This window comes from Agelaius phoeniceus, chromosome 17, assembly GCF_051311805.1.
Source record: "Agelaius phoeniceus isolate bAgePho1 chromosome 17, bAgePho1.hap1, whole genome shotgun sequence".
Classification (NCBI taxonomy): Eukaryota; Metazoa; Chordata; class Aves; order Passeriformes; family Icteridae; genus Agelaius; species Agelaius phoeniceus.
This window is the reverse complement of record NC_135281.1, coordinates 7644960-7672538: the sequence shown is the minus strand read 5'-3', so window position 1 is coordinate 7672538 and position 27579 is coordinate 7644960. Positions and strand designations below refer to the sequence as shown.

The window sequence follows — 27579 nt, the reverse complement described above, 5'->3', positions numbered from 1 at the left end:
TCTCTGCTGGGCCCCGGGACAAGGTGCGTTTGCCAGCGGGGCAGGGCAGCGCGGGGCCGGGCGCCAGGCGGATGCCGGATCCTCGCGTTGCCAGCGGCCCCCGGCAGTGCCCGGCAAAAGCTTTTGTGTCCGTTCTGCTGTTTGAAAAGAGCCGCAGTGGTGATGTCGCCACCCTTTAACCCCTGCCCGGGATGGCCGTGGGCATTAACTGATTTGTTACTGTTTGTGCAAAATTACATTTGGGCTGTTAAGGAGAGGGAGGGGAACACAGGAGGTGGATCCAGACCAGGAGCACAGTACTGTCTCTATTGCTGATTGTACCACCACATTCTGATTTCTTGTTCCCTGTGTGCCAGTGATTCATGGGTTGTATAAGGGGGATGAGGTTTTCTCACATCTGCTTTTTAAAACAGTGCATTTGACTCCAACTTCCTTGATGATCTAGGAAATGGTGTCAAGGAGGAGTAACTCTCCAGAAAGCTGATTAATTGTGAAATGGAGAGGTTTCTCTGTCATATATGGCACTCAGAGTATGCTCCTGAAGTACTGAGGGTGTTACTTTGCTTTCCCATTTTTCTCCCCAGCACTCAGCTTTGTTTACCCCTTCAATTGCAAGAATCCAGGCAGTGTAAAAAGCAGCTCCCTTGGCTTTGATATCTTGCTCATCCTGATAGTGGAGCAGCTCAGTTTCCTGGGCTGTTTGCCTCTCACTGTGCTCAGACGAGACCAGCAGCTTCTGCAGCACTTGCTGAGATTCACAGCAGTCAGGAGAGGGGATCCTGTCCTGCCCCACATACTCCCCCATCTTCTTTCTGATGGCCCCAATACAGGACAGAGCTGGCAAGAAAATCCACCCTCGGACTTCAAACTGGGCAGCTTTTGTGTTTTCTTTTTGACTCGTGAAGCATCCTTAAGGTCCAGCCCGACAGGACACCGAGGGTACAGTCAAGGCTCGTCGCTTGCTTGCTGGAGCTCGCACTTGTGTGAGCCAAGACTTCTCCTCCTGCTTTTCCGCTATTTCCCATGGCTCTATCCCGCTCCGCGCCGCTGACCTTTTGTTTGGTTGTGTTTGCTTATTTTTAATAAGGAAAAAAGAAAAAAAAAAGAAAAGAAAAAGAAAAAAGGCTGGGAAACGGTGAGGTGGGGGAAAGGAGGGGGATGTAGGGGCCGTATAAAGGGCGGGTATCGGGGATAGGAGGCGGTATAGCGGGGCGCAGCGCCGTGGGGCGGTGCGGGGCCCCTCCCGGAGGGCGAGGCGGGGCGGAGAAGGGCGGGGGGTCCCGGGGGGGTGCCGCCCACCGGGAGGGCCGTTCCCGGGGGATAAAGCGGGGGCGCGGGGTGGCCGCGGCGATGGGCGCGGGATGGCGGCGCTGGGGGCGCTGGTGAAGAAGGCGTGGAGCGTGCGGAGGTTCGTGGTGCTGCTGTGCGCGCCGCTGGCGCTGGTGCCCGTCCTGCTCAGCCTCCCCCCCAAGGTACCGCCGGGGGACCCCGGGTGGGCACTGCGGGCTTGGGACCCCGCTGCGGGGCGGGGGGCACGGGCACAGACAGAGTGCGGGGCACGGGCACAGACAGGCTGCGGGGCACGGAGCGGGGCACGGGCACAGACAGAACTGCGGGACACGGGCACAGACAGAACTGCGGGACACGGGCACAGACAGAACTGCGGGGCACGGGCACAGACAGAACTGCGGGACACGGGCACAGACAGAGTGCGGGGCACGGGCACAGACAGAGTGCGGGGCACGGAGCGGGGCACGGGCACAGACTGACTGCGGGACACGGAGCGGGAGAGCACACCGGGGATGCTGCACCGGGAGCTCCGAGTGTGTGGAGCGGCGTTCCACCCTGGGAGGATCGGGGACACAGCCTGGGGGCTCCGTGCCACCTCTTGCCTCAGCAGCAGCGGTGTTCGCCTCTCGAGAGCGTCACCCTGCTGCCTGAGCATGGAGCAGAGCCTGGGCTGCACAACTCCTCGCCCTTTTGCAACTTAAAGTGCGAATGGATGGGGCGTCCTGCAGTCATGTCGGGTTTATAGGGGGAAGAAGGGATAGGTAACGTGAATTCCGTTTAATGTTTCTTATATGGACATTGGGAGGAAGGAGGATCGTATCAGTTCGAGCTCAGTGGCAATGATCAGTGCTTCTTGCTGGTGCCCAAGCGCCATGTAACTTTTATCAGTAGTGCCCAAATGGCATCTGGGGAAACTGAGGCAAGACCAGCATCAGCCGGGGCGGGGCTTTGCAGGGCTGGGGTAGCAGGTAAGTGCCCGGCGCTGGGAGTTTACCTGGCACCGCTGGCGCATCCCCTGAGCGATGGCAGTGGCGGTGGGACCGGGAGCTGCGGAGCTGCGCTGCCGTTTGTGCCGCAGGGCTGCGAGTGCCCGCCCCGCTGTGGGGGACTCTCGGGGCACTTTGGTGCTGTGGCTGAAAAGGCTTTGCGAGTAAGATAAGTGCTGTTTTGTAAAGGTGGAAACTGGTCTCCTCCGAAGGTTTGTGCTTTAGCATGTGATGAGCTGCACATAAAGCAATCTGCGGCAAGGCTTTGGGGGCTGGAGGAATTTTTTGCACAGCTCTTGTGCACCAGGAACCTCTGAGCCTTGGGTGGAAGTCCAGAGGGCAATGAAGACACTGTGGATGTCTTCACTGCCCTGTGGACTTTTTTTGCATCATTGACTTCAGCGTGAGCCAGATTTCACCCTCATGTTCTGACTCAGATCCATTTGAGAATGACTTAAAATAAGTAATGATCAGTATGTAGTAAAACGTGGAATAGTTTAGGAGCTGTAAGGACACAGAGCTGGCACTTAGTTCTGCCTGTTCAGTGCTTGTCAGGTGAAACCTTCTCCTTTGAGATACAAAATACACTTGTTAAATTAAAAAATAAAATAGATTGACCATTGCTTTATTTAATGACACCATATATTAAAGGAGACATTTCTTTGGATTTAATGTCACTTTTTTCCTCTGTTTTGTATTGTTGGCTGAGTTATGAATAGGACTGTGTTGAATGTCTCCCTCAAGGAGTAGGAAACACCTTGTACAACAGGTACTAAATTCCCTTGCAGATTCATAACTGAATAGTTACATTTCTGCATTAATTTTCAATAGCTGAACAAATGACTTCAAGTCATTTAATAGCATCCTGTTTGGCTTTGGCACTTGTTAAAATTGTGAGATAGGATTAGAGAGGGAGGAGGTGCACTGTATGCTAAGTGCAAGCTCATGTCTGTTTTTGTGCAGTGGTTAATAGTGAGAAGAAATCACAGATGAACCCAGCACTGTGGGAAGGGCCTTGATCTTGGTGCTCTGTGTGCTGGTTGAAGTGTGTAGTGTTACACAGGCTGTACAAGGATTTGGATGTTCAGGAAAGGGATTTCTGTATGTGTACAGAACTAAAAAATTTATCTGTGGTGTAATGGTGCTGCTCGCTCCCACTCAGCTCCCAGAGTGAGCTGGTAGCCCACTCTAGGGTGCAGTCCATGGAGGACCTCATGGGGAGGGTGGTCTGATCAATGCTGTTTTATTGAAGAAAAAATGGTGTTGGGAAAGTGGAAATGTTTGCAGCCGAGCGGGTGGCAAAGCAGGGGTACAGCTGTGGTGATGGAAGGGGACCCTGGCAGAGCTGGCTGCTCTGTTGCTCACCTGTTCTTCATTCTCCATGGATTTTAAAGCACCACAGGTGGTAGCAGTGCCACTGGCTGGTGCCTGTCAAATTCTGGATGCTCACATGAGTGAGTGTTTCAAGCAAGTACAAATTGCAGCTTCCCCAGGTTCTCCCAAGGTTTGGCGTAGGGGGAACCTGTGGCTGCTAACTCCTGTACACCATTGTATCTGTTCATGTTCAGGGGTCAATGATTCATCCAGGGTTTCAACACTAAACTCTCTCACTTGTTCAACAAGAAAAGAAACTTGCTGTTGCATCAACAGGGGATTAAGTTCTGACGTCTGGAGCTCGCCTGACCCCCTGTCCGCAGCCCGAGCCGTGAGGGGCTGTGGGAGGGGAAGGAGCAGGTTATGCTTTTAACCACACTGAGAGCAGCAAGGGGGAGGAACAGGGTCAGCAGGCAGGGGATCAGGGGTGGCAGAGTGTGGAAGTCGCCCTGGCACGTGATGGCAAAGGCTGCATGCCCTCGCTGCACCGCCGGTCAGGCGTCCGTCTGTCCTGCCACGGGACTGCAGCCCAGCCTGGCCTCTCCTGGGCAGCCAGCTCGTGAGAGCTGCTGCAGGTGGCCAGCGAGAACTCAACTGGCTGGGCTGTGCTGGAGTCACTGGGAGCCTGTCCCAGGCAGGGCATCCAGGGACAGCAGGCTGGGGCAGGAGGAGTGCTGGTGATGTGCAGCCACTGGAACAGCCGGGATGCTGCCGAGTGCTCGTGCATCTGCAACACGGGGGTGTTGGACAAGCTGGAGAGAGAGCCCTGTGCTCCTGCTGGGATGTTGGAATGCTGCCTGGCACGGTGCAACAGAAACTGGTAGGAGAGGAGAAGCCGTGAGGCTCAGCCTCTGCTGGTCTCAGGATGAGCCTTCCCTTGTGAGAATGTGTCTTACAGGCACCTCTGCAGTAATTTCCTCTCTGTCGATGTTAAAAATCTGTTCTCACATCATGTCACCATTTACTCCCTACTGGGATGCTCTGCAATTTTAATCACCCAAAGGATTTCTACCATAAAAAGCCACCTCAGCTTTCATTTCATGGGCAACATTTCACTTGGATCTGGAGACCAGGAACTCATGACTTAAAGTCATAGAACACAACAGGCTGTGGCTCCTTGGGTTAGTATGTCCTTTCTGAGTGATGCCCTAGGATGTGGGTGCAGTGGGTTTTCCCTACACTTAAGTGAAATCCCCCTGGAAACACAAAAGAGAAAAATCATCCATCAGGTCTGCTCTTGCTCACTGGTGATGGACTCCAGTGTTCACATCTTCAAGCTGTGATTAGAGCTCTTGCCAGCTGTCACTCTGCAGTGGTTTTTCTCCAGATCCTTATGTGAGTCCCTTCGCAGAGGGATGGTGACAGGGCTGCCACTGCTGCTGTTAATTGCCCTTGTTTTTAATGGGCAATTAAAATTGATGGCCTCTGTAGGTGGTGGTTGTGTAGAGGGAGGCTGGTGTAAATGGTTTTGTCTGCAGCCTCCTTTCTGCTAAATAGAGGAATGAAATTTCTGCTTTGTGGGTGTGTTTGCTGAGACCTCAGGGTGTGCTCCCCAAGCTGTGTCTGGAACAGTGCTTTGTGCCCACCACATCAGGCAGCAGAAGGAAATGCTCTGTGTGGAGCCAGTTCTCTGCACAGGGGTCTGTGTGTCACCTCTTGCTCTGGTTGCTGCTGAAATGGCTGAATATTTGTCCCGTGAGTGGGAGTGCCTGTGACCCCCCTGCTTGGGGGGCTGTGAATGATTGCAAAGAGCTGGGGCAGGGCAGGAGGGGCTGGAGGAACTGTTCTGCTGGAAGGGGGCATGGGGGCACTTTTAATGAGCTGTGCAAAGAGCTTGTTCCAACAGCTTCTAATGAACTCAATGTCTACAGCCTCTTGGCTTGGTAACAGCTGAGGCAGCCAAATCTGCTAAAAGGAGCTCTGAGCAGGCAAATAGGGCCCAGTGCCTTCAGAAAACAGACTTGACTTCCTCAGTGGCCATGGAGCAATTCAAAATTAGCTTGGATGATGGTGATGGGTCCTCCTGGTTAGTACCAGGAGACTTTAAGATCTTCCAGAAGAAAAATGACACTGCTTGCCCTGGAGAGCAAAGAGCATGAAGGGTGATGAAGGGTGTCTTTGTGGGAAGAGGGGTGATGCAAAGGTAGACAAAGGGGATGGGAGTGGGCTGTCCTGCCTGCTGGATCCTGTCAGGAGAACAGAGCAGGAGCATGGACAGGCAGGGAACAGGCTAGAGAGCAGCCTGGCAGGAGAAATAAGTGATTGCAGCCTGGTTTTACATTTCATATACAAAGTACATCCCTGCAGTGTTTGTGTGTGGTGATTTGGGAAGGCCAGTTTCACAGAACTAGAAGCAATAGTCAGATAAAAGATGAGAGCAAGAACTTCAGTGGGGAAAGAGGGGGATAACTGAAGGTACAGTGGCTGCATTTTACCACATTCTCTGTGAGCTTCAATCCAGAGAGAGGGACAGCCTGGCAAAGAGCAAGCTGGCACTGGGAGGGTGTGAAAGCAGCAATTCTTGGGTTGGGGGAAAGGGAAATCTTTATTGACAGGAGTTAGTATAAATTGGAAAACACAACTGCATATAAAACAGAATGTGGCTTTTTCTGCACTGTCCATCTGGCAACAGATTACAACATTTGTGTTCATCACCCTCAACACCCTGCCCAGGGATTTCTTCCATTTCTCTATGTTCTATACTGAGCAAAATTCTGATAGTGCAATCCTACAGTCTAAGAAATTGACTGATAATAAATATTTTTACTGTGACAGTAACTAAATGGACATTTAAAATTTCATACATCTAACCCTGGCTACTTTAAAATCTGTAAGTTCAGATAACTTCCATACAATAACTTTTCAAGAGCCTGAAGAGTTTGTTGTGTACCAATAAAGTGGGTGTGTTTCTACAAGCCCCAGTACAGATGGAGATCACCAGGGATGCTGAGCACATGCCAGGCTGATCTGTAGCCTCCCTTGGGAAGTATTAAAAAAAAAAAGAAGATGGGAGATCATAATATGTAATTAGCTCAACACAGCCGCAGGACTGGCTACCCACAGCCAAGTGATAAATGTGGTATTTGTGTGAAAGTTGACAAGAGCAGTGAAGAGCCTTCCAGGCTGCTCTTTGCTGAGTTGGTGACTTTCTGCCACACACTCAATTTGCCCACTTTATCTGAGCTTCAGCTGTCTCATTTTAAAACAGAGGTGGATTTTTTTTGGCAACTACAAAATACCTCAAGGAGTTCAAATAAAAGTGTTTAATAAGCCTTATGTCATTTTAGCAGAGGAAAATAGATTCCCTGAAGCTCCTGCAGCTTTGTGGCCCGGTGTTACTGGCCCCTTTCTAGCCACTCTGCAAATAGCCAGCAGGAGCAAAAGGACTGCACTGGCAGGGAGGCTGGTAAACAGGGCTTGGGCTGAGTCCAGATTACATAATGCTTGCAGGAGCTGGGTTGGTAGGAATCAGATTCCCAGATCCATCCTGCTGGAGAACAGGCACAGTGGGGCTGGTAGCACAGTCACAGCTGTGCCATGACAACACTCAGTGCTTGTTTTCTGCTCCAGGCAGTTCTGGATATCACAGGTAGGATGTTTCTTGGTGATAGCAGAGGGATAAAAGGACTTGAAAAGTTCCAATTCAGCCAAAATCTCTCTTGGTGTTGGTATCAAGGTCCTGGAGGAGCCCTGTCTGCCACTCTTTTACCTGGTTAGAGGGTGGTGGGGAGCCTGTGTGGCTGATGGGGCTGTGATGACCATGCAGCATTCAGGGGTTGATGGAGAAAACCCAGAATTTGGCAGTGCCAAGGCAGGGCTGCTTTGAGCACTGAGTCTGCTGGGTGGGGAAGCTGTGGGCAGTGGGTCTGATGGGGAACAAGGCCCAGCTGAAGGTCCTGGTGTCCCTTTCAGGCTGTCCCTGTGCCCCAGTGCTGTGCCCGGCTGAGCCCGCTCCCCTCACCTGACCCACATTCCCTGCCAGAGCCTCCTTTCCCTGGGGCGCCTCATCTGCCCTTCCCAGAGGCTACAGGAGACAACCTCGTGCCTTGGCTTCCCCTGCCACAGCTCAGCAGGTCCCCCAGCGTGGAAAATCCCCAGTGCTTGAGTGCAGCAAGGACAGCATCTGTATCTGGAGGGGCAGAGGTCGATCCCAAGGCTCTTGAGCAACAGGAAGAAAGAGCTGCTGCAGTCCAGAGCCACAAGTGCTTTCCTGGAAATCATTAAGTGGCTATAAAATTAACCTGATCACAAGATCCATTTTAAAGTCCATATGTGCCACCATGAACTTTGAGAGAATTCTGTTGAAAAATGTAAATACAAAGCTGCAGGGAGATACAAGAAGTAGTAGGAGTCCTGACAAGGATGCAGCCAAGGGATGGAAGGATGAAGATGTGGAGGTGATGGTGCCACACAGAGCAGTGAGTTCAGCCCAGCCTGTCCAGGGGCACCCTTGGCCAAATCCCCAAAGGACCATTCTCCTGACATTTGTTAGCATTAATTGCTTGTGTGCTAACCAAACATACCAAACACTGGGGACATCAATTAATGAACATTTGCAAAATATCTTGAAATCAAAAAGCTTTCAATTTCATATAGAGTTTTGTTCCATTTTATTGATTTTTTTTAAATTCTGCAGAATACTTGTTTGAAATTGAAGTTATTGTGGATTGGTTTTGTTCCTTTTTTGTTCAACGGTGGTCCCATCTCAAAAACCAATATAGCTGCAATATGTCCTCTTTTAGGGTAGAATAAATTGGATAAACAGTACTACTGCTTTCTTCAAGTGATTTCCTGTTGATCCATATAGGTTTCAAAAATTCAGGGAAGCCTCTCACACAGCAGTTCTTTCTGCCCTGTTTCATTTTTACCCCTTGGCTTTTGATCTTGCAGTGAAGAGGAGTTATTAGATTGATGCTGTGTCTCATTGCAGTGTTTTCCAGAACATTTTCCATACACTGGAGAAGAAATCTCCATTACTTATAATTAGTTTTCTAAATTGTACATCATCTATTTTGTAAAGTCAATTAAAGCCTTCACTGATATGCTCTTGTGTCATTGTTAAATATTTTCAGTTGCTCTACTCCAGTAAGAGCTAAAGTGTCTTTATTTTGAAGTTGACTTTGGTGCAACTTTCCTTGTGGCAAACTGAAGAATATTTTGCCAGTGAGAGAAAAAAATTATCCATATGGCCTTTGGAAATCAAATGGAAGAGAGCTTAATGAGAGCAAAGCTATTTATTTGGCATTTAAAAAGAACCATAGTAAAGAGGAATTATCAGTTGGCACAGGAATTGAATCACTAATCTGGTGGCAAACACTTGAAACCGTGATTCTTTATTTTTGTACAGTTTAGCACTGCCAGGTTTGCTGCTCTGGTCCTGCTGGTTTGGGGGAAATGAAGCACAGGGAGCTCATGAGAGCTGCCAGGGCTGGGCTGAGCCTGAGGGTTTTGCTTCACACACTCTCATATGTCATTTTACTGGCATCCAAAATTAGGTCTGAAAGTCATCTTTAAATCCAGATCCTAGGCGCTTCATATGAGGCACTGACACTGCTACAATTAATGTATGAAAAAAAAAATCAGTTACACTCAGTTCTGCTGTGCTCATGTTTCCACGTGCACTGAAGTGCTGGGGCCTTGCTAGTAGCACCCCTTGCCAATGCAAAGCCTGGGTGCTAAAACAAAATGAGGAAATCTGTCATTTTGTCCACCTTTCAAACCTTCACTTGCAGATGTAGTGAACATGAATCCATGTTGGTTTTGACCTCCTTCAGCCGAGGCCTGCAGCAAATTGTTTGTGGGTGAACAGGCAGGTGGTGGCTATGCTGTACCTGCTCTGCTGCCTGGCTGAGCCCTCAAATGATGGGGCTGAGGCCACATTATCCCCAAAATGGAGCTCCCACAGTCCCCAGCCTTGGCAGGGCGCAGAGCCTTCGTCTCCCCCTCAGAAGCCCAGGGGAGGAAGGTCCCAGCAGAGGCACAGAGATGCCTTTGAGTAGCGATTCAACCTGCACAACAAGATGGAAAAGTGATAAAATAAATAGTTCTGTGGCCTCCAAGTGATGCTCAGCAGTTATTTATAGTGCAGCGGGCACTCTGCCTGTGCTTGCTGACAATGTCCCTGTTCAGCCCTGCTGTGACCCAGCTCAGCTCTGCCCTGGGCTCTCCCGTCCTGGGCTCGGGGCCGCTCTCCCGACTTCCTCCCATTGCTCATTGTTTTGGCTGTGGTGACAAATGGCTTTGGTCTAGTTTGTGCCTCCTGGGTGGATGGGTGAATTCACACTGTGGCCTGGGGACCCTGGGCTCCTGCCAGCCTTGGCCAAGGCCGGGGTGATGCTGAGCGATGCAGCCCACAGGAAGTGCTGTGACACCAGGGTGCTTGATTTACTGATTTCCGTAGGGACTGGGATCCCTTCCCATGGAATGGGCTCTCATAAATCTCTTGGGAGACTCTGATCCAAGAAAAGAATCCTTTCTGAGTGCTGCCTATTGCAAATGTGGGGGGCATCCATCTCCCGAGGCTGTTTTTGCATAGCTGTGCAGAGCACGGTCTGCGGAACTTGTAGGGAAAGCACAAACATTAAATGGGTCAGACACCTGAGCATGTCAGCAGCAATGCCAGCCCTAATTCAGTATTGTGGGGCAGATTCCTTGGTTGATGCCTGCAAGCACGTGGGAAGATCAGGCAGTCAAGGAGGTTTTTGGTTTTGCTGTGGTCTCAGATCAGTCCTGAAATTCTTACACAATATAGGAGGTTGGATGTTGTACTTGATGGAAATGATCTGGGAGAAGTACTGTATCCTTAAGGGAGTAACTGGAACATTTTGCTTCTCTAAGCGTCTCCAAGTGCCAAGATGTCTCTGTAATGCCACATCTCACTTTCCCTCTCCTCCTTTTGCAGGAAGGAAGATGCCTCTATGTGATCCTGCTGATGGCCCTGTACTGGTGCACCGAGGCCCTGCCCCTGGCTGTGACAGCTCTGCTGCCCATCGTCCTCTTTCCCTTCCTGGGGATCCTCCCATCTAACAAAGTTTGCCCACAATACTTTTTAGACACCAATTTCCTGTTCCTGAGTGGTTTAATCATGGCCTCGGCCATTGAGGAGTGGAATTTACACCGCAGGATTGCCCTCCGGGTGCTCATGCTGGTGGGAGTGCAGCCAGCCAGGTGACTATGGGGGTTCTCCCTGGGGCTGTGAGCTGCAGGGGCTTGGGAAGAGGCTCTGCTGTGCTGCTCCAATAGTAGGGGCTGCCCACACCCCCTTTTCTCCATTTGTTCAGCTGTTTGCCCCTGGGCCAGTGCAGCACAGGGAGAATCATTTGGGTCAGTCCCATACTTGTGCTCATATAGTTTCAGGAGAGTCATAGAAATCCTTTTTGGTATTGGTTTTGTTGTCTCTGCACATGAGCTTTTCCTCCCAATGTGTCAGAGAACTTGCCAAACTGAAGAAATTCAGCTTTTCCTTTTTTCTCTCTTTCAGACTAATCTTAGGGATGATGTTGACAACGTCTTTCCTGTCCATGTGGTTAAGTAACACTGCCTCCACTGCTATGATGCTTCCAATTGCAAATGCAATTTTAAAAAGCCTCTTTGGGGAGAAAGACACATCTAAGGATATGAACAGGGAAAATGAAGAAAACCAAGGTAATTGAGACAGGGCAGTAGTATAAGCCAGCTGAGGTCTGCCCTGCTGCCCTCAAATCTGCCCCATTTTATTGACTTTACTGGCACAAATACCATGTTCATTAGCTTGCAGCTCAATCTCAGGGCTGGTCCCCCTTTACTGCACCCTTTATTCCCATGGTGGAAGAATATTGGCAGAAAACTCCCTTTTACCTGCCCTTTTCTCATGTCATGCAGGAGGCAATGCTTATGAGTGGCCTGGAAAAGCAAAAAGAGGTGCTGCCCAGCCAACCTGCTCCATAAAGCTGCTGCTGGCACAGGTTAAAGTCCAGCTCTGTGGCACAGTGGTGGTGGGATTTGTAGGGATGCTGTGGGGATAGCTGGAGCCAGGGAGGGCTGTAGATAGGGCAGGTGATGAGTGGGGTCCCTCCCTGTGGCACACAGAGCTGTTGTGCACTTGGGACCTGTGTGTTCTCTTGTTTTCCTGCTTGTTCAGCCATGGAACTGGAGCCTGAGCTGGAGGAGAAAGCAGGGGACTCAGGGGAAGGCTGGCAGGTGAAATATCTGTCTCTAAAGTGCTTTGTGATTTTTTCCATCTCCATGTTGCTGTGTGGTGTTGCTCCTGAGCAGGTTGAGGATAGGTCAGGGGTATGTGGCCAGGTAAGACCTTTCTCCAGCCCTCTCTTCACAAGGAAATCACCAGAACTTTGGGCTTCTGGCAGACAGTGATGAGAAACAGCAATCCAGAAATGACATCCTGACACCCCCTTTGCAGCTATTGTTGGTAGCTGGAGCAGTACTCACAGCTTCTTCTTCTGCTTCTTCTTGCACTAATTAGTAATTCATCTGCCTCTGTGATTTAAAAGCAATGGCTTCTTAGTTCCTGCTGAGTCCTAAGGCAGATAAAGGAGTCCCCAGGAGAAGGCTCAAACATGTGCACATCTAATAAAGATATAGTTAATCATTCATCATTGATGTTCAGCAATTATGAGATATTTGCACTCCAGGTTGCTTTACCATGTTTGCTTTATGAATTTTTGACTATTCACATCTATTAAAATCAACCTCACTGATTTCCTTGCTATAATTTCCTGTTCTGTGTCTTGTCAGTCTGCTTTTAACCTTTTTGTCTCCAGCCTCTGAAACTGACTGTGTAGTTGTGGCTGTAAGTACAGTAGAGTTTGGGAACACATAAAAGGAAGATTCCCCACCTTGTCCTAGACACTGTTAAGCACAGAATTAACATCCTTGACTCACACTTGCAGTGGTAAGAGAAACCAGAAAAGGCAAAGGAGGGGCATGCAGGTAGAAGAATGAATAAAGTGATGCTTTGCAAATATCATGTGATGGTGTGATTATGTCTGGGGTTTTTTTTGTGGTTTTTTTTGAGATAAAGGCTTTCAAAAGTTTATTTATTATACGAACAAAGGAGGAATCACCTGTAAAATGTACATTTCATGCATCAAAATCTGCATTTTTATGTAGACTTTTTATTTGAACTTTAGTGTCCCAAGGCAGACTCATCCTTTTCTGTAATCTTTCTGAATGGATGAGCAAAGCTGAGTTCCTTGAAAAAGTGATGAATCTCACATTACACTTAGGAGTGGAGATGTGCAGATGAGAAAAAGATATACTCATTTCATAGGTTATTAAATGTTTATGATCTATCTGAATTGTGATCTGTGCTTCAAAAAAGATTAATTTGTGAAAGGAGCTGTATGTGCAAGAAAACTTGTACAATGGCATGTGATAAGATCAGTTTGCCAATTGACTTGGTTTCATAACACTGTGGTAGAGTCCATGAGGCAAAAAAAAAATATTTGGGTAGTTAAAAATAACAATTTAAAATATAATAAAGAATATGTGACATTTCAAAGCATTTGACTCGCAGCAAAAAAATTCAACAAGTGTATGAAACCAGTTTTGTGTAGGACTTTGCTTGCACACATGAAGCCTGAATTTAAGTGATCTCTGATCAGCTGGTGACACTTTCTTCCTGATGAGAGAATATCAAGATTTTGGTCACTTATGTCCATGCTCAACCATGTGGGCAGCATGTTACATATCAGCAAATATTTATTTTCTTGTGTCATTGACAGCTAAAACTGAGTGTAATGATTTGTTCATTTTCACACGCTTGGCTTCTGATGCAGGAGAGCAGGCAGTGAGGTTGGGTGGCTGAAGTCCCAGCTGCTTTTGGTGGATCAAAGCAAGGTTATAAATTTAACACCAACAGACATTTTTCAGCATCTAGAACTTTCCTTTTGGAGGTGAGCCCTGCAGTTCTGTCTGACATCTCCAGCAACAGGTGTGTGACAAGCTGGAAGTTGCTGTGCCAGTGGCCCTGACCTCTCTCTGCTTCTGCCCACTAACCAGCCCCTCATTGGCAATGTTTCATTTCTCTGAGCACCTTAAATATCTCCAGGCAAAAATCACAAGAAAAGTGGAAATAGTCCTTTTCAGGTCTTTTAAACCTTTTAGAAACAGTAAAAAATGTCATTAAGCAAAAATTATCTAGGAAAAGCATTTCTGCCTCTAAGGTATATGAGGTATTTTTGTGAAATGGCCACAGAATCCTCATAGTGCTCTGTGAGAGGTGTGCACAGCTGGGTCCAAACTCTGTTACCTTTGGCCTTTTCTGACTTATGGACCTGTAATAATTTTCAATTCATTTTTTATAATTTTCATAGGAAAATCTCTGCAGTATGCCTGGCTTTCCCTTGCATGGTTACCTTTGCAATTCTTCCTTAAAAAATAACTCACAGATGGTCCTGCTCAGATGGGCTGGTAGTCTGAGCTTAGCAGGGGAATAAAATTTAAAAATGTTGAAATAGAATGAAATGTTTTTGCAGAGCCAGGACTGGGCTTCAGTGGGACAGAAGTGTAAGAGCCTTTGGGCTAAACCCATTGAGGGACCAACAGTCAACCATGGGTTAATGTTCATCCTTCTAATTACATCCCTTCATCGTGGCAAGGTTGGGATGAAAGCTCAGCATGTGTGTGTCCAAGCCAATTAACTCCAATTCAGTAAATTAGCCATGTGTAAAACATGACATTGCAAAAGTCCTTGGTTCACTGAGCTGGAGCGAGCACGGTGTCTTGGTGCACATGTGAGTGGGTCCAGAGACTTTGACCACTGGCTTCTCTCCATGCTTTTGATATCCAGGTCACACTGGGTGGAAGGGGATTGGGTTTTGGGCTAAGAAGGGTGCAGAGAAATGTGGGGATTGTTTGGGTGGCAGTAGCAGGAATGGGGCTCTCTGTTTGTAGCTGTCTGCAGAGCACAGGGAAGTGCAGGCACACCAACCTCTGGACCCAAAACCATGCAGAGAGGACAAGGAAAGGCAGCAGAGCCAGCAGGGATGGGGAAGGGCCACGTGGGCTGAAGGTGGATAAAACTCACAAGTGCTCCAGTCCTGTGAGGAATGTGGAAAATGAGGTTTGGTAGCACATCTCCCAGCCTCAGGAGGTCAAGCCATAACCACAAATGCTGTGAGCCTTAAAGTCAGGTCTGCTAACAGAGAGTGGTTGTGTTGCATTTCTATTTTTTGATTTCTGAGTTCTCCCATCGGTTGGTGTGGTCAAGGGGTGTGCAGCTCCCAGAGTACTGGGCCTGGCTGCTCAGCCTGCAGGCTCTGGCATTTGTGGAGAGGATGATGGGCTTGGAATGGTCTTTGCTGTCAGGGTGGCTTTTGGAGGAGCTGGCAAAAAACCTAATCCCCAAATGTGTCTTTAAAGAAGGAATTGCAGCCTTATGGTGACTGCACTAGATGTCTGCAGGGTGTAAAATTCTCACCCCATGGGAATGAAGCTCAGTGACAGGGAATGCTCTGGCTGTGCCTTGGGAAACCTGCCTTACAGATACAGCAAAGCCCAACAGTGATCCTTCCTGAGAATGATTCAAGTTAATCCTCCCCCAAGAAAACCCACCCCAAACTCATGGCTTGGTAAGGGATACCCTCGAAGTCTGGGCTGTGTTAGAAGATCCCAAAGGCCAGCCTGTGGCAAAGGCTGTAAAGGGACCAAGTGCCTGGGTGTTGGAGGAGAAGCTGGGTGCTGTGGTGGGGCTGGAGCAGTGGCAGAAGGAGGAGGGCTCCTTCATCCCTGCCAGGTGTGATCTCCTGACCCCATCCCCATGGTGTGAGCTAACCCTTCATTTGCACAGCCCCTCCTCTAAAATGGTAGTTGTTTCCTCTGTCCCTCTGTTTGGTTCAAGGAGAATTTTCTAGATGCTTTGAACTGTTTTAAAGTCCTCATCTTTCTTTTTCAGCATCTTTACAGCAGAATAAACTTTACACTGTACCAACTGAGATGCAGTTTCTGGCAAGTACTGAGGAGTAAGTTAACTATAAAGTTTGTATTAGAGAGTTGAGAGAGAATTATCCCCTGAGCTAGACCAAGTGTTAGGAATTTGAAATTCAATCATTGCAATGTTTTGATCATACTGAACATCCTGATCACTGATGATAAAAACCCTCCTCTGTGTGTCCAGCATCCCTCTGCATGTCCAAATCATTACAGAGGTTTTTTTTCAGCCACTCTGAAATCATAGCCAAAGGTGTCTCCTGCTGGGGATTTGTGCCTTGGTTTTCTCAGGAGCATCAAATGTGTGAAGCCAATGAGTTAAAACCTCCAGGAGTTGCACACTGGTGATGGTCCTGCTTTGATGACAAGGATGGGGAGGAAACATCTTTTCAGGAACACAGGAACAGATATTTCTTCCCTCAAATCTATCAAATTTTAGTTCTTTTTCCTTTTGGCAGTCCTGTGGACTTTGTGCTCAGTGTTACAAGCTGCTGAGGGGCTGGGCAAGGCACAGGCACCCCCAGCTCCTATGGATGGGTCTGGGGGTGCTCTGTCCTCTGCAGGGCTGACAGTCCCATGTGGCACTTCACCAAGCAGACCCCTCTGCAGCACTGAGCTCCCAAGGTGTCCTTGAGCACCACACTGGTAGCTTGGATTTCTAAAAACTGGGAATTTTCCTTCTGTCAAGGCTCTGAAGTGGTTGCACTGTATTTAAACCAGGGCTTTCACCGGATTCTCTTTTGGACTGTTTTAAAGCAAAGATCTGGCGGAGGAGAAGGAGCTTTCCAGTGATGCTCTCTCAGACTTAAAGAAGGAGGAGGAATACAAAACAAACATCTGGAAAGGTTTCCTCATCTCAATCCCATATGCAGCCAGCATTGGAGGTACAGCAACGCTGACAGGAACTGCACCAAACCTCATCCTTCTGGGACAGCTGAAGAGGTATGGGAGGCTGTCCTGGGCTCCTTGTGAATCCTGCAGGACACTGACATGTCCTTCATCCCTGCAGGAAATTCCTTTCTGTGCTCAGTGCTGGCTTGGATAACCCATGCCCTTCCAGAGTGTTTGGGGAATGAAAGCAGGGAGTGCACCAGCCTTAGATTTAATAATCAGGTTTCCAGCCCAGCCAGGCAGGCTGTCAGCCAAACTGGAGCATGTGTGCTTCACCTCACTGATGCTTTTAATCCCATTGAATTTAATGGGACTTGACTCCACACCTACAATTAACCTGGTAACTGTTTTGATGCAGTGCTTTGTGAGCAATTATAGCTACTGCTGTATGGCAGAAAGAAAAATAATGAACCCACTACTTCTTAGTCATAAAATATTCCTCCTATGTGCATAGGAGCAGAGATTTGTGCCAGCCCAGGTGCCCACAGGTATTTCTTACTTTTGCTGACCTCTACAAGCAGTACATACAGCCTGTCCTGGGCACTGCAGCATCCCTGCCAGGTTCATGTCCAGACTCTCCAGCAGTTCCTGTAGCAGATTTAATCCTGGGTGTTCAGGAGGATCTTTGCATGGAGGCATTGTCCAGCTGGAGGGAGATTTCCAGGGCTTCCACAGCTGGGCTGGGTGAGATGGGGGTGGCAGGGTGTCCTGGGAGCTGTCCCAGCACAACACTCCTCACATTTCCTTATGTCCAGATAACTCACAGGGAAATGCACAGGGGCAGGTTTGTGGGACATTGCACTGCTGGTTTCAGATGCTTGTTTACCCATGGATGGAAGGGTTGCTTTCCCATCTTGCATTAACTTGATTTTTCCCGTTTGCTTAGTTATTTTCCAGAATGTGATGTGGTGAACTTTGGTTCTTGGTTTATGTTTGCATTTCCTTTAATGCTGATTTTTCTTCTCATGGGATGGCTATGGATCTCCATCTTGTATGGAGGAATTAACCTGAGGTATGTTGATATTCACTATACACATATGTAGTCTGGTTATATTAGCATTATAATATGTTTTCCTCATGCTTCTCATCCTAAATCTACTGATATCACCCAGGAAAGTGGGAGAATTTACAACTAACTCTAGCAGGCCCATCCCATAGCAAGTCATCTATTTTAAAAAGCTGATATAGAATAGGAAGGTTTTAAAGATATCTCATAGTTACATATATTTTATCCAAATTAAATCCATGTACAGAGTATGCATTGTATTCACTCAGTTAAATGTATAATTTTTAAAGGTTGTTTTACTGCCTGACCCTGGCCTATGGAGGGTAAATGGCAGACTTTTAATGACAAAAGGAAAAGCAGGATCTAGCTTTGAACACCATGATAAAATCTTAGTTCCCCATGAAAGAGACAGAGACTCTTCTTGGGGGAAAAACCTGGGTTTGGAACAGGTTACTTCACAACAGGGCTTAATTTTACAACAAGGTGTTAATCTATAACTGAGAATAACATGTTTTTCCAGTAAATCTTTGCTGGACACATGCAACCCCTCAGTGTGCACAGCCTTCAGCGATTGCAGCACTGCTCTGCTGCTCATGTGGAGAATCTTTTTCCCCCTCCACACTCTCACAAGTGATGGTAACAAAGTCAGAGTCTTGCTTCCTCCAGGGACCATACAGAATTTGTGATATTTAGAAAAGCCTTTAATTGTTGTTTAGACTTTAAAATGCAAATGTTGGGAGAGAGGAAAAAGAAGAACAGGTGTCCAAATATTTACATTGTCTCAGACATAGGGGAAAAAAAGATCAATGGGAAAGTTTTAATCTAGAAAATGCCAAAGGCTTGTCCTTGTCCTGCTGCTGGGGCTCTCAGGAGGCTCTGGGTGCTGCTGTGTGATGCTTGGCCAGCTCACTGCTGAGAGCTGTGCTGCTCTCCCCGTGTGCCAGGGCTTGTGCAGAGCTGAATTCCCGTGTCCCTGGGCATGGCACGTGCCCAGAGCCCCTCAGGTGAGAGAAGAGGCCAAAGCCAGGGAAAGGCAGAGCTGCTGTGGAGCTCAGGGACGTGATGCTCTGTGTTTGCTTTGGCTCATCCCCAGCTCAGGCTCAGCTCTATTGGGATAGCTGGGCCAGCACAGATGCCAGAATTCCCCCGTGGTGGAGGGGACACTGCAAAGCTCCTCGAGTACAGCCAAGGCTCCACAGGAGCCGTGCTTGGGCTGTGGCTGCCTGGGGATGGTGCCTGGGTTTCTCTGTGGGCAGGTCCTGGGTGTCTGCAGCAGGGCACAGGCAGGGGGACACCTGGGCTTTGCTTGAATCCAAAAGGCATTGAAAGGCTGAGGTGATAAAGGAGGACTACCAGAAACTGGGTCCAACAAAGGGAGTTGTAAAGCTGGCAGAGAAATGAGAAAGAAATTCAGTGGGTTTGGAAATATCCTGTTTTAAGAGTGGAGGGCTGTGGGGAATGGAGCTTTTTGAAGTGGGCTGGCTGAGATGAGGCTGCTGTTAAAAACACCTCCCAAAAACCAAGAAATTAAAGGGCCAGGAACTTGAAATGCAGGAGCTTCTGAATGATCAACCATTCATGTCTATAGAACATCCAGCCACCCTTTGAAACAACAAATGAATTAAGGAAGAGCAGGGGACCATGGGGATGGGCAGATGTGTCTGATACAGAAATTTGGGGTTGTAGTTTTAATCAAGGTCACAGTGTTAGAAACCAGGTTCAGTGTCATGGGCTGTGATGGGAGATGAAGTGCAAGATATGAATATATCATTTGTACACACATGCTGCAAAGGAGCAAACTGTGAGCAGTCAGTGCAGCCAGGCTAAGAGGCTTAGCCAGGAGCACATTAACATTCCCGGCCACTTAGAAATTCCTCACATTTTTTGTTGATCCCCAGCAGCATCCTGGGATCACCCAGGAAATTACAAGTGACTTGAAAAATGAAGGGACAGATTAATTTTCTGTGTCACCCTATTCCTAGTCGTTCTGCCCAAGTAGGTAACTTGCTTGGAAGGAAGACAAGGAAATCCTGCAATGTTGGGACTTTCATTTGGCAATCACAGCCCATGCTGGAGGAAACAGTTCAGAATATAAATGAGAGGAAACTTCCTCACCTCTGCAGAGACTCCTTTGTATGAATGCAGAGACAAAGGATATATAAAATAAAGCCTTATTACCTTTATCTCAGCAGAGATTTTCATTGTTACTCTTCATAATCTGAAGATAACACAAACTGAGCTGCCAGAGACGCGCAGCTCTTTGAACCTTGAAGAGCAGGTGCTGGAGAAGGACACTGAGTCCTGCATGTGCTGCATAGAAAATGCATTATTTCCTATGTGTCACTTAGGTCAGAGGCATTTAAAAATGCATGTAAAAATATAATTGTGTTTCTTGGCAGGGGCTGGAAAACAAAAAAGTCAAATATAAGAGTGGATGCAGAAGCCCGAGCCAAGGAGGTGATAAAGGAGGACTACCAGAAACTGGGTCCAACAAAGTGAGTTGTAAAGCTGGGATAGAAATGAGAAAGAAATTCAGTGGGTTTGCAAATATCCTGTTTTAAGAGTGGAGGACTGTGGGGAATGGAGATTTTTAAAGAAAATTATACCTATATTTCTACTGAGTCTGTTTGTAACCTGCTGAACTCTGCTTTTTGCATGCTCCAGCCTCCTCACCTTTGCTAGCATGAATAATTGCAAATAGCAGCTTGCACTCAAATCTTCTGAACAACAGCATTCCTGGTATAGAGGGAATTCATGCTGGGTTGTTTAATTACTCTTTATGATTTTTCTACTCCAGGAACAAACCCAGTTCTGTGTGAGATAGGTGCTAGACAACACAGGCTGGATTTCAAGGGTTTGTGCATACAGGAGGCATTTGCTGAGAAGGCTGATGAATCAAATTATGGATATGAATGATATGGATTGTGGATATACTTTAGGAAATCTTAAAGCTCAGAGAAAGTATAAAGAAAGAAGTCAGATCCATGCCATGGAACAAATTATTTTTTCTGAATAATTCCTTCAACTATGCTAGTCAAGTGAGGAAAGTAAAAGCTGGTACAAACTGCAATGATGGGGATTATATTTTGGAGTAAGGCACCAGCTGAAAGAAACATGAGTTTTAGACTTCTGAGAAATGCCAAGAAAAAGGGGGAAGCAGGAAAAGCTGAAATCCAGCCTTGCATATGTCCAACCCTCCACTGATATTCTGGGCAGCCAAGACTACTGAAGACTGTTGAAACTGTAGGGTTTTTCCTTAAATGCTCTGTCTTTCCCCATCTGTAAAATAGTATTTTCATACTCAGGGCAGTGCTGTGAATATCCAGTGATGTGAATATCCAGTGATGTTTGTGTCATGCTATTGACATTGTAATTATTTCTGTTGTGTGGAACATGGAGTGGTTCTTCAAAGGCAGCTCTCTGTGCCTGTGCTGTAAATGAAAGCAATTGGTTTATTTGTTCCATTCAGTACATTATCGAGCAGCCTGCAAAATGTCTCTGAAAGAATCAAAGTCCCACTTTGAGATCTAGGAGTGGGAAAGTCCATTAAGCTGAGCTCCACCAATTTGATTAGCAGGCCCATAACTAAAAATCAGCTCAAGCAGCCTCTTCCCAAGGGCTTGTGTGCCCTTGCCTGTGCTCAGAGAGATTTTAAATAGAATTTTGAGGCATCATCTTAAACCTTGGTTAAACCTTAACTCCACTAGATACTTAGTGAATGCTATTGCCTTTTACCCTGCTGCTTGTCATGTGTCTAAGGGACAGTGCTTAGATTTTGACCTTGGAGGAATTTGCTCCTGCTGTCTCATGTATGATTTGAATCTCAGTCATCCTTTTGTATGGCTTGAGCTGCAGTGCCACCATCCCTGGCTGCTGTCCTGGAGGGACATGGTCAGAGGAGTGACCACGAGGAGCTGCTGGGCCCTTCCACAGTCAGAGGGTCAGCCTTGCATCCCATGCTGGGGCATTCCTGATCTCCATCCTGCCTCTCCTTCATGTTTTCCAATAAGAGACTATTGCTGGCAAACACCAGTGTTTGCAAATAGATTTACAGTCTGTCCCAATGTGTCACTGTAGCTGGTTTTAGAAAATCAGCCTCACTTCCCAGCCAAGATGCTGCAGCAGGAGCTGGATACTTGTCCCAGCTTGGATCCACCCCTTTAGCACATCAGCATTTTGACCTCATTTCTTTCCATTTCAGGTTTGCAGAACAGGCAATTTTCTTCTTCTTCTGCATGTTTGCAATCATGCTGTTCTCCAGGGATCCCAAATTCATTCCAGGCTGGGCAAGCTTGTTTGCACCAGGGTAAGACTTTATTTTCCTTCCACTCTGCCATTTTGCAGTAACATTTCCAATTCACTGACATTCCTGAGTTTCTGATTGTGTTGCTTAACACTATTACTCAGATTTCCTGGAATAAATTAACTGAGCATCAAGTAGCAGAGCCAACTTTGCATTTTCTGTCTCCTAGGGTAGGAGGTGCATGAAGCTGGTGGGAAGTTGTGATGTGTCTGTTTGAGGATTTAAAGTTGGGAATGCTGTTTATAGGTATATTTGCAGTGAAATACTGAGTTCTTTAGGCAATTCACTGTTTTCACCAGTGGTCTAAAGACTGAAAAGAGATGGCAGGAGCTGATTCTGAGTGCCATCATGTCTGTTTGCCAAGTTTGTGTCCCCTGTGAGAACCATACCTTGTGAAGTTGAATAGACACAGCAGTTAGGGGATGCTAGAGCTCAGAGGGTGTTGTTATTTCTTAAAATAAGAGATTTTCATAGTTTGGTGGGTTTTTTCAAACAAAATCCTAGTTTGATAAATGTTTCCTTAATAAAGTAGTTATGGACCTTTTCCTCATCAGTTAATAACTCCTTAATTCTAACACATGCTTAAGGTTTTTACTGGATGGAGCCTGCCTTTCACCTGACAGTTTGAGCGTTTTGCAAAGAGCTCATGTAAATGAGATGGTTTGGGCTCTGTCTCTCTTCCTCCCTGCAATAGGCTCAGGAAACTTGTCCTTATAACTCTGCAATCAGAAAACCAGAACATCAGTGTGGAGGGGATTAGATCTTGGTTTTTACTTTTGTAGGGCAGCTTTTCTGGGGGGTTCACAACCCATGGTAGAAAATTAGCTCGACAGGGAATTAAAAAAGAAAAGAACTCTGAACAACAAGCATTGTTCAAACCTGATGGAAACTTGTAATCTTCTTTGGTAAATCCCTGTTCTCATAAACTTTGTAATTCTACAGGCTTGTGCTTCTTACAAGTGTTTCTGCTGCTTTTGGACAGGTTTATCTCAGATGCAGTTACAGGAATCACCATTGTGATTATACTGTTCTTCTTCCCTTCACAAAAACCTTCCTTCAGGTGGTGGTTTGACCTGAAAGGTGAGTAGGAGACCCCTCCAGGCAGGGGCTGTGTGCTTGCCTGTGTCCTGGCAGGGCAGGCATGGGGCAAGGAGCAATGCTGTCCCCCCTTGGAGCTGCAGTGTGGAGCAGGGTGGTTCAAGTGCCATTTGATCCTAGAGAGGCTTTTTTAAAAAAAATCTGAAGCACCAGCAGAGGCTCAGCAGTCACTGCCCTGCTGCTGATGGCAGGAATGGCTCAGTTGCTCATGCAGATGTCAGGGTTGATGCCATGGTGGGATGAAGTGACCTGAAATGGGTGCTCATTTACCCATGATGTTCATTTACACAGCAGATCTGATGGTGGAACAGAGGTTTGGGGTCTGACTTCCCAAAGGCTCCTGTCCTTTGAGGGAGCATGGACCTCTGAGAGGGCAGAGCTGGGCTAGCTGTCCATTCTCAGACATAGGTGCCCTTCCTCAGTTTCTGGAATAATTCCTAAATTCCTAAAGCTCAAACTCTCCAGCAGGTTCTGAAGTCTTGGGTCAGTCCTCTTGAGGAGCAATGAAATACAAATTTCAATTCATAAACTGCTTGGAATAAGAGATGATCTGAATGGGGAGAAAGAGCTGAAGGCCTTTTGTGGATGATGGAGAATCGCCTGGGGTCTGTGGGAACAAAATAGCAGCTGCTCCGAGTTATGCACATTTGTTGTGTTGTCCATACACAGGAAGATGTTTAATCAGGCCTCCTGTGGATAAAATATGTGCCTTTTTTCAACAGAAAATTTCAGTCCCATTAGTGCATCCTTCCATACAACAGAGCTCACTTTATCACGTATTAAGAAATGGCTTTTAGGGGAGATGAGCTCTCTGCTGTTAAACTCACTGGCTGTTGAATAAAAAATCAATAACATATTTAATTCAAATGGCAGAAAATTTCCTCCTTCTATGGACCCCCATCTGTTGAAGACAGTGTTTATGTCTGTTACAGAGAGAAAATTAACCCCATATTAAATATTAAATCAAGAAAACCTCAAAGAAAACTTTATTGCTAGAATGTTTTTTGTTTTATTTTTACATCTGATACTAAGTTAAATGTTCCTTTAGCTGGCTAACTCAAGACACTCCATGTGTGCATTTGATCAGCAACTCATGGTCAGTGAGCTTCAGCGCTGCTGTCAGGCTCGTGCTGTCATTCAGTCAGGCCATGACTGATGCTCCTCTTTGGGTGGGTGTTTGACACAGGCCTCTCCTCTTTGTCCAGCACCAAACACAGAGACCCAGCCCTTGCTGACTTGGAGGAAGGCCCAGGAGACAGTGCCCTGGAACATCATCCTGCTGCTTGGAGGAGGCTTTGCCATGGCCAAGGGCTGTGAGGTGAGGCATCATCCTGCCCAGCAGGGTTGGATCCTAGCAGGGGTCACTTGGTGCTCCCATTGGGCTTTGGAAAACTTCTATCAATGGAGTCATCACACTCAAAGGACATACTTGTCAGCTCCAAGTGACAACAATACACAGCAGATATCTGCAGCTCCTTGCAAGCTGCTTGCTGTGAGACACCCTGAGGACAAGTTCTAGGAGAGGAGCAGTTCCCCTGCAGGGATGCAGGAGGATGGCTCCTGTTTTTTCTGTCCCTTCTGCAGGAGTCTGGCTTGTCTGTGTGGATAGGAGGCCGTCTGCATCCCCTGGAGGGTGTGCCCCCTCCCGTGGCTGTCATCCTCATCACGGTTGTCATCGCCCTGTTCACGGAGTTTGCCAGCAACACTGCCACTATTATCATCTTTCTGCCTGTCTTGGCAGAGCTGGTAAGGTCATCCCATGGCAAGAGCAGCTCCTCCTCTGCCCCCTCTTTGCCCTGCCCCTTGGGTGGGTGGGTTTGTGTTGGGTCTGTGCTGGGACAGGCACTGGGGAATTTTCCTGCTCCTGGGCTTCAGGCTCTACAAAACCCTTGGGAGCAACAAGTCCTGTAGCATAATGTGGGCACTGAAGGATAATAATCCTTCAGACTTTGTTGTGAGAGATGTGATTATTTATTACAGAGTGTGGGATGGAGCTGTGCACAGCACACTGGCTGTTTGCACCCTTTGGTTCATCTGTTGGCAGCTCGAATCCCCAAGGTCCGATTTCTGTTCCTTTCTGCTTTTCCAGGCCATTCGTCTGAAAGTGAATCCCCTCTATTTAATGATACCAGGAACTATAGGATGCTCCTATGCATTCATGTTGCCAGTCTCAACACCTCCCAACTCAATTGCCTTTTCCTCTGGACATTTGATGGTCAAGGATATGGTAAGTTCCTTTAGATACATAAAATGATGAAAACAATCAGCCTGAGTGTTTAAAGAAGGTTTTTTTTTTCTGTATTGTTAGTGCTCAATATGTAGTAAAATGAGAAGACAGAAGTCTGATGCTGTTCTCAAGGGTGTTTGAAGGCACAGGATGGAAGGAGCTTGCATGAAGTTGAAATTTGGAGCCACCATGGCTCCAAATGGTGACAAAAGTGGTCTTGAATGTGGTCAACATCCCCCAGCCCCTTGTACTGTTTCTCTAGTGTCAACAGCTCAACATTCATAGGTTTCTGGATGCAGGAAAATTTCCCCAGCTCAGTGAAACAAAGCTTATGAGTAAAATTAGGCTTAGTCCCAGTTCCTGCTCACATTCCTGAGGCTAAACAGATGTTAGTGTTTTTGATGGATCAAAGCTTGGTAAGCAGCTGCAGAATGGCCTTTGTGGCTTTAAGCTTGCTTAAAATGTTGCTAATATTAACAGCAATTAAACCTTCCATTTTTATAATGTTTGCATTCAAATAGCTTCGTGCTTCACATGCTGTAGATGTCCAGTCTAAACTCAACAGCTGTCTTTGTATTTCTTTTGTAGGCAAGAACTGGGTTGCTCATGAATCTTATGGGAGTTCTGCTTCTTAGCCTGGCTATGAACACATGGGCCAAGAGCATCTTCCAGCTGGGGACCTTCCCTGCATGGGCCAACATCCATGCAGAAAATGCCACCTCACTTTTGACAGCTGTAGAAAATGTCACTTTAAGTGCACTAAATAAAATATGAACAAAGCCACCCCCGGGGAAGGACTCACTCACTTAGGACTGGGGCACTGGAATCGTCAGAGCTTGCACAGGAGGAAAAGCCACGTGGCCGCTCACACTGTGTGGGACCTTCTGGTTTAATTTTATTTCTAGAAATTCTGGTCAGTGTCACAACATCCATTCGTTATTTTCTCTGGAGATCTTTCCCCACCTTTTGCAGGTACAAATCCGACTCTCCCAGAGTCCTTCTGTCACAGGTGGTTGTTAACTGGACAACCTGTAAGCATGGAGCATCTTTGGGTAGATGCCTGTCCCCCCATGAGAGCTGATGAGCCTTGCTGCTCCAGCTTCTGATACCCTACCTCCTTTTGGAAAGCAGCCCTGGCAACAGGGTGGAGGCAACTGGATTATTGATGTGCAACCCAACGTGAGTGAGTGTGTCAGAGTCTGCCCGGGGAGAGGGCGGCGTGGCCGGGGGATTCTGGCAGGGTGTAGGGCTGGGGTCTCGTTGCCATCTCATGAGTAATTCTCTCATGGAGGAGGAAGAGCATTTCCTCAGGTTTGTGTGTGAAGGGGTGACTCAGGAGATGTGTTGGTAGGACTCGGTGCATTGCTCCATGCTTTGGAAACTGGAAGGCCACAGTTTGTTTCCAAACGTGTTCAATGTTTTGAAAACCTGGGACAGCGACTGCTGCCTGGTTCTTTGCACTGAGTGCACAGATGGGGGCTTGGGACCAAATTAATTCCTGGCATAACTTTGGACATCAGTGGTGTTTCACTATTGGTAACTGTGGCCAGTCTTAGGCTGTGAGATTGACTCACTCACAAATGACCCACTGAGTCACAGGTCAGTGGACAAGTTGCATTGGAATATTATTGACAATTCTTAAAAAATAGATTTGATTCTTAACGTCTTCTTAAATCAGATTGCGTGGGTACTTTCAATGAAAGCATTGCAAATTGACTGTGATTTTAATCACCATTTTATCCAATTATTTTTATTTTATTTTCTGTAAGAATATAAAATATTAAACTTAAATCATCAGTCATTGAAATAGATGATTGAATGATAAAGGATCTGATTCTTGTTTTGTGGAAGGTGAGTGACTGGATCCCTGTGCTGGGACCGGTTTCTCTGACAATGTAAACTGGTGGAGCTGACAAGATGAACTGGCCCAGGGTAGGGATCCAGTGCATCCCCCTGCTCCTGTGCTGCTGATAACCCCCAGGGCCAGGTAGGAGGGCTGGCAGGGAGGTGTTCACCAGCTGCTGCTGCAGGGGTTACCCTATGGGGGTCCCCTTGGGGTGATGTGGCAGGTGGGAACTCGAGGGGGATGAACTGAAATCGCCAAAACCAATTGAATGTGGAACTTTGATCAATCAAGTTTAAAAAAAAAATCCTCAATGTTCAAACAAAATCCTTAATGATTGTGGAAAACTTAAAATAAAGCACATTGGTTAGCACATCACATGGTCCTGTTTGCTCTGTAGTTTGAGGGGAGAAAAACAAAGCCTGAGCCTCCCCCTGCTCCAGCTTCATCCCTGATTTGGGCAGTGGCTCCCCAGGAGGAGCAGGAGGGCAGTGCAGACTGTTAAACACTGGAGCAATGGGAAAACCCCTGGCCCAGCATCTCAGGGCTGCCCTGCTCAAGAGCCTTTGAGCACACCCTAAATCCCTCTCTGCTTGGCTGTGCTGGGGTTGGGCACTGTCGTTCTGCTTGGAT

The 27579-nt window shown here is 47.2% G+C and overlaps 1 protein-coding gene across 1 annotated transcript; it reads left to right on the top strand.

Annotated features, from left to right (window-relative positions):
- The first annotated feature begins 1328 nt into the window (after nt 1–1328).
- Nucleotides 1329–27321, top strand: SLC13A3 (solute carrier family 13 member 3). Its single transcript, XM_054644287.2, has 13 exons — nt 1329–1472; nt 10552–10817; nt 11131–11294; nt 15544–15610; nt 16335–16520; nt 17356–17481; nt 19875–19970; nt 21677–21781; nt 22761–22858; nt 24082–24194; nt 24461–24622; nt 24966–25103; nt 25692–27321. The coding sequence occupies exons 1-13, from the start codon at nt 1362–1364 to the stop codon at nt 25875–25877; spliced, it is 1818 nt and encodes a 605-aa protein (XP_054500262.1). The 5' UTR covers nt 1329–1361; the 3' UTR covers nt 25878–27321.
- Nucleotides 27322–27579: the final 258 nt, after the last annotated feature.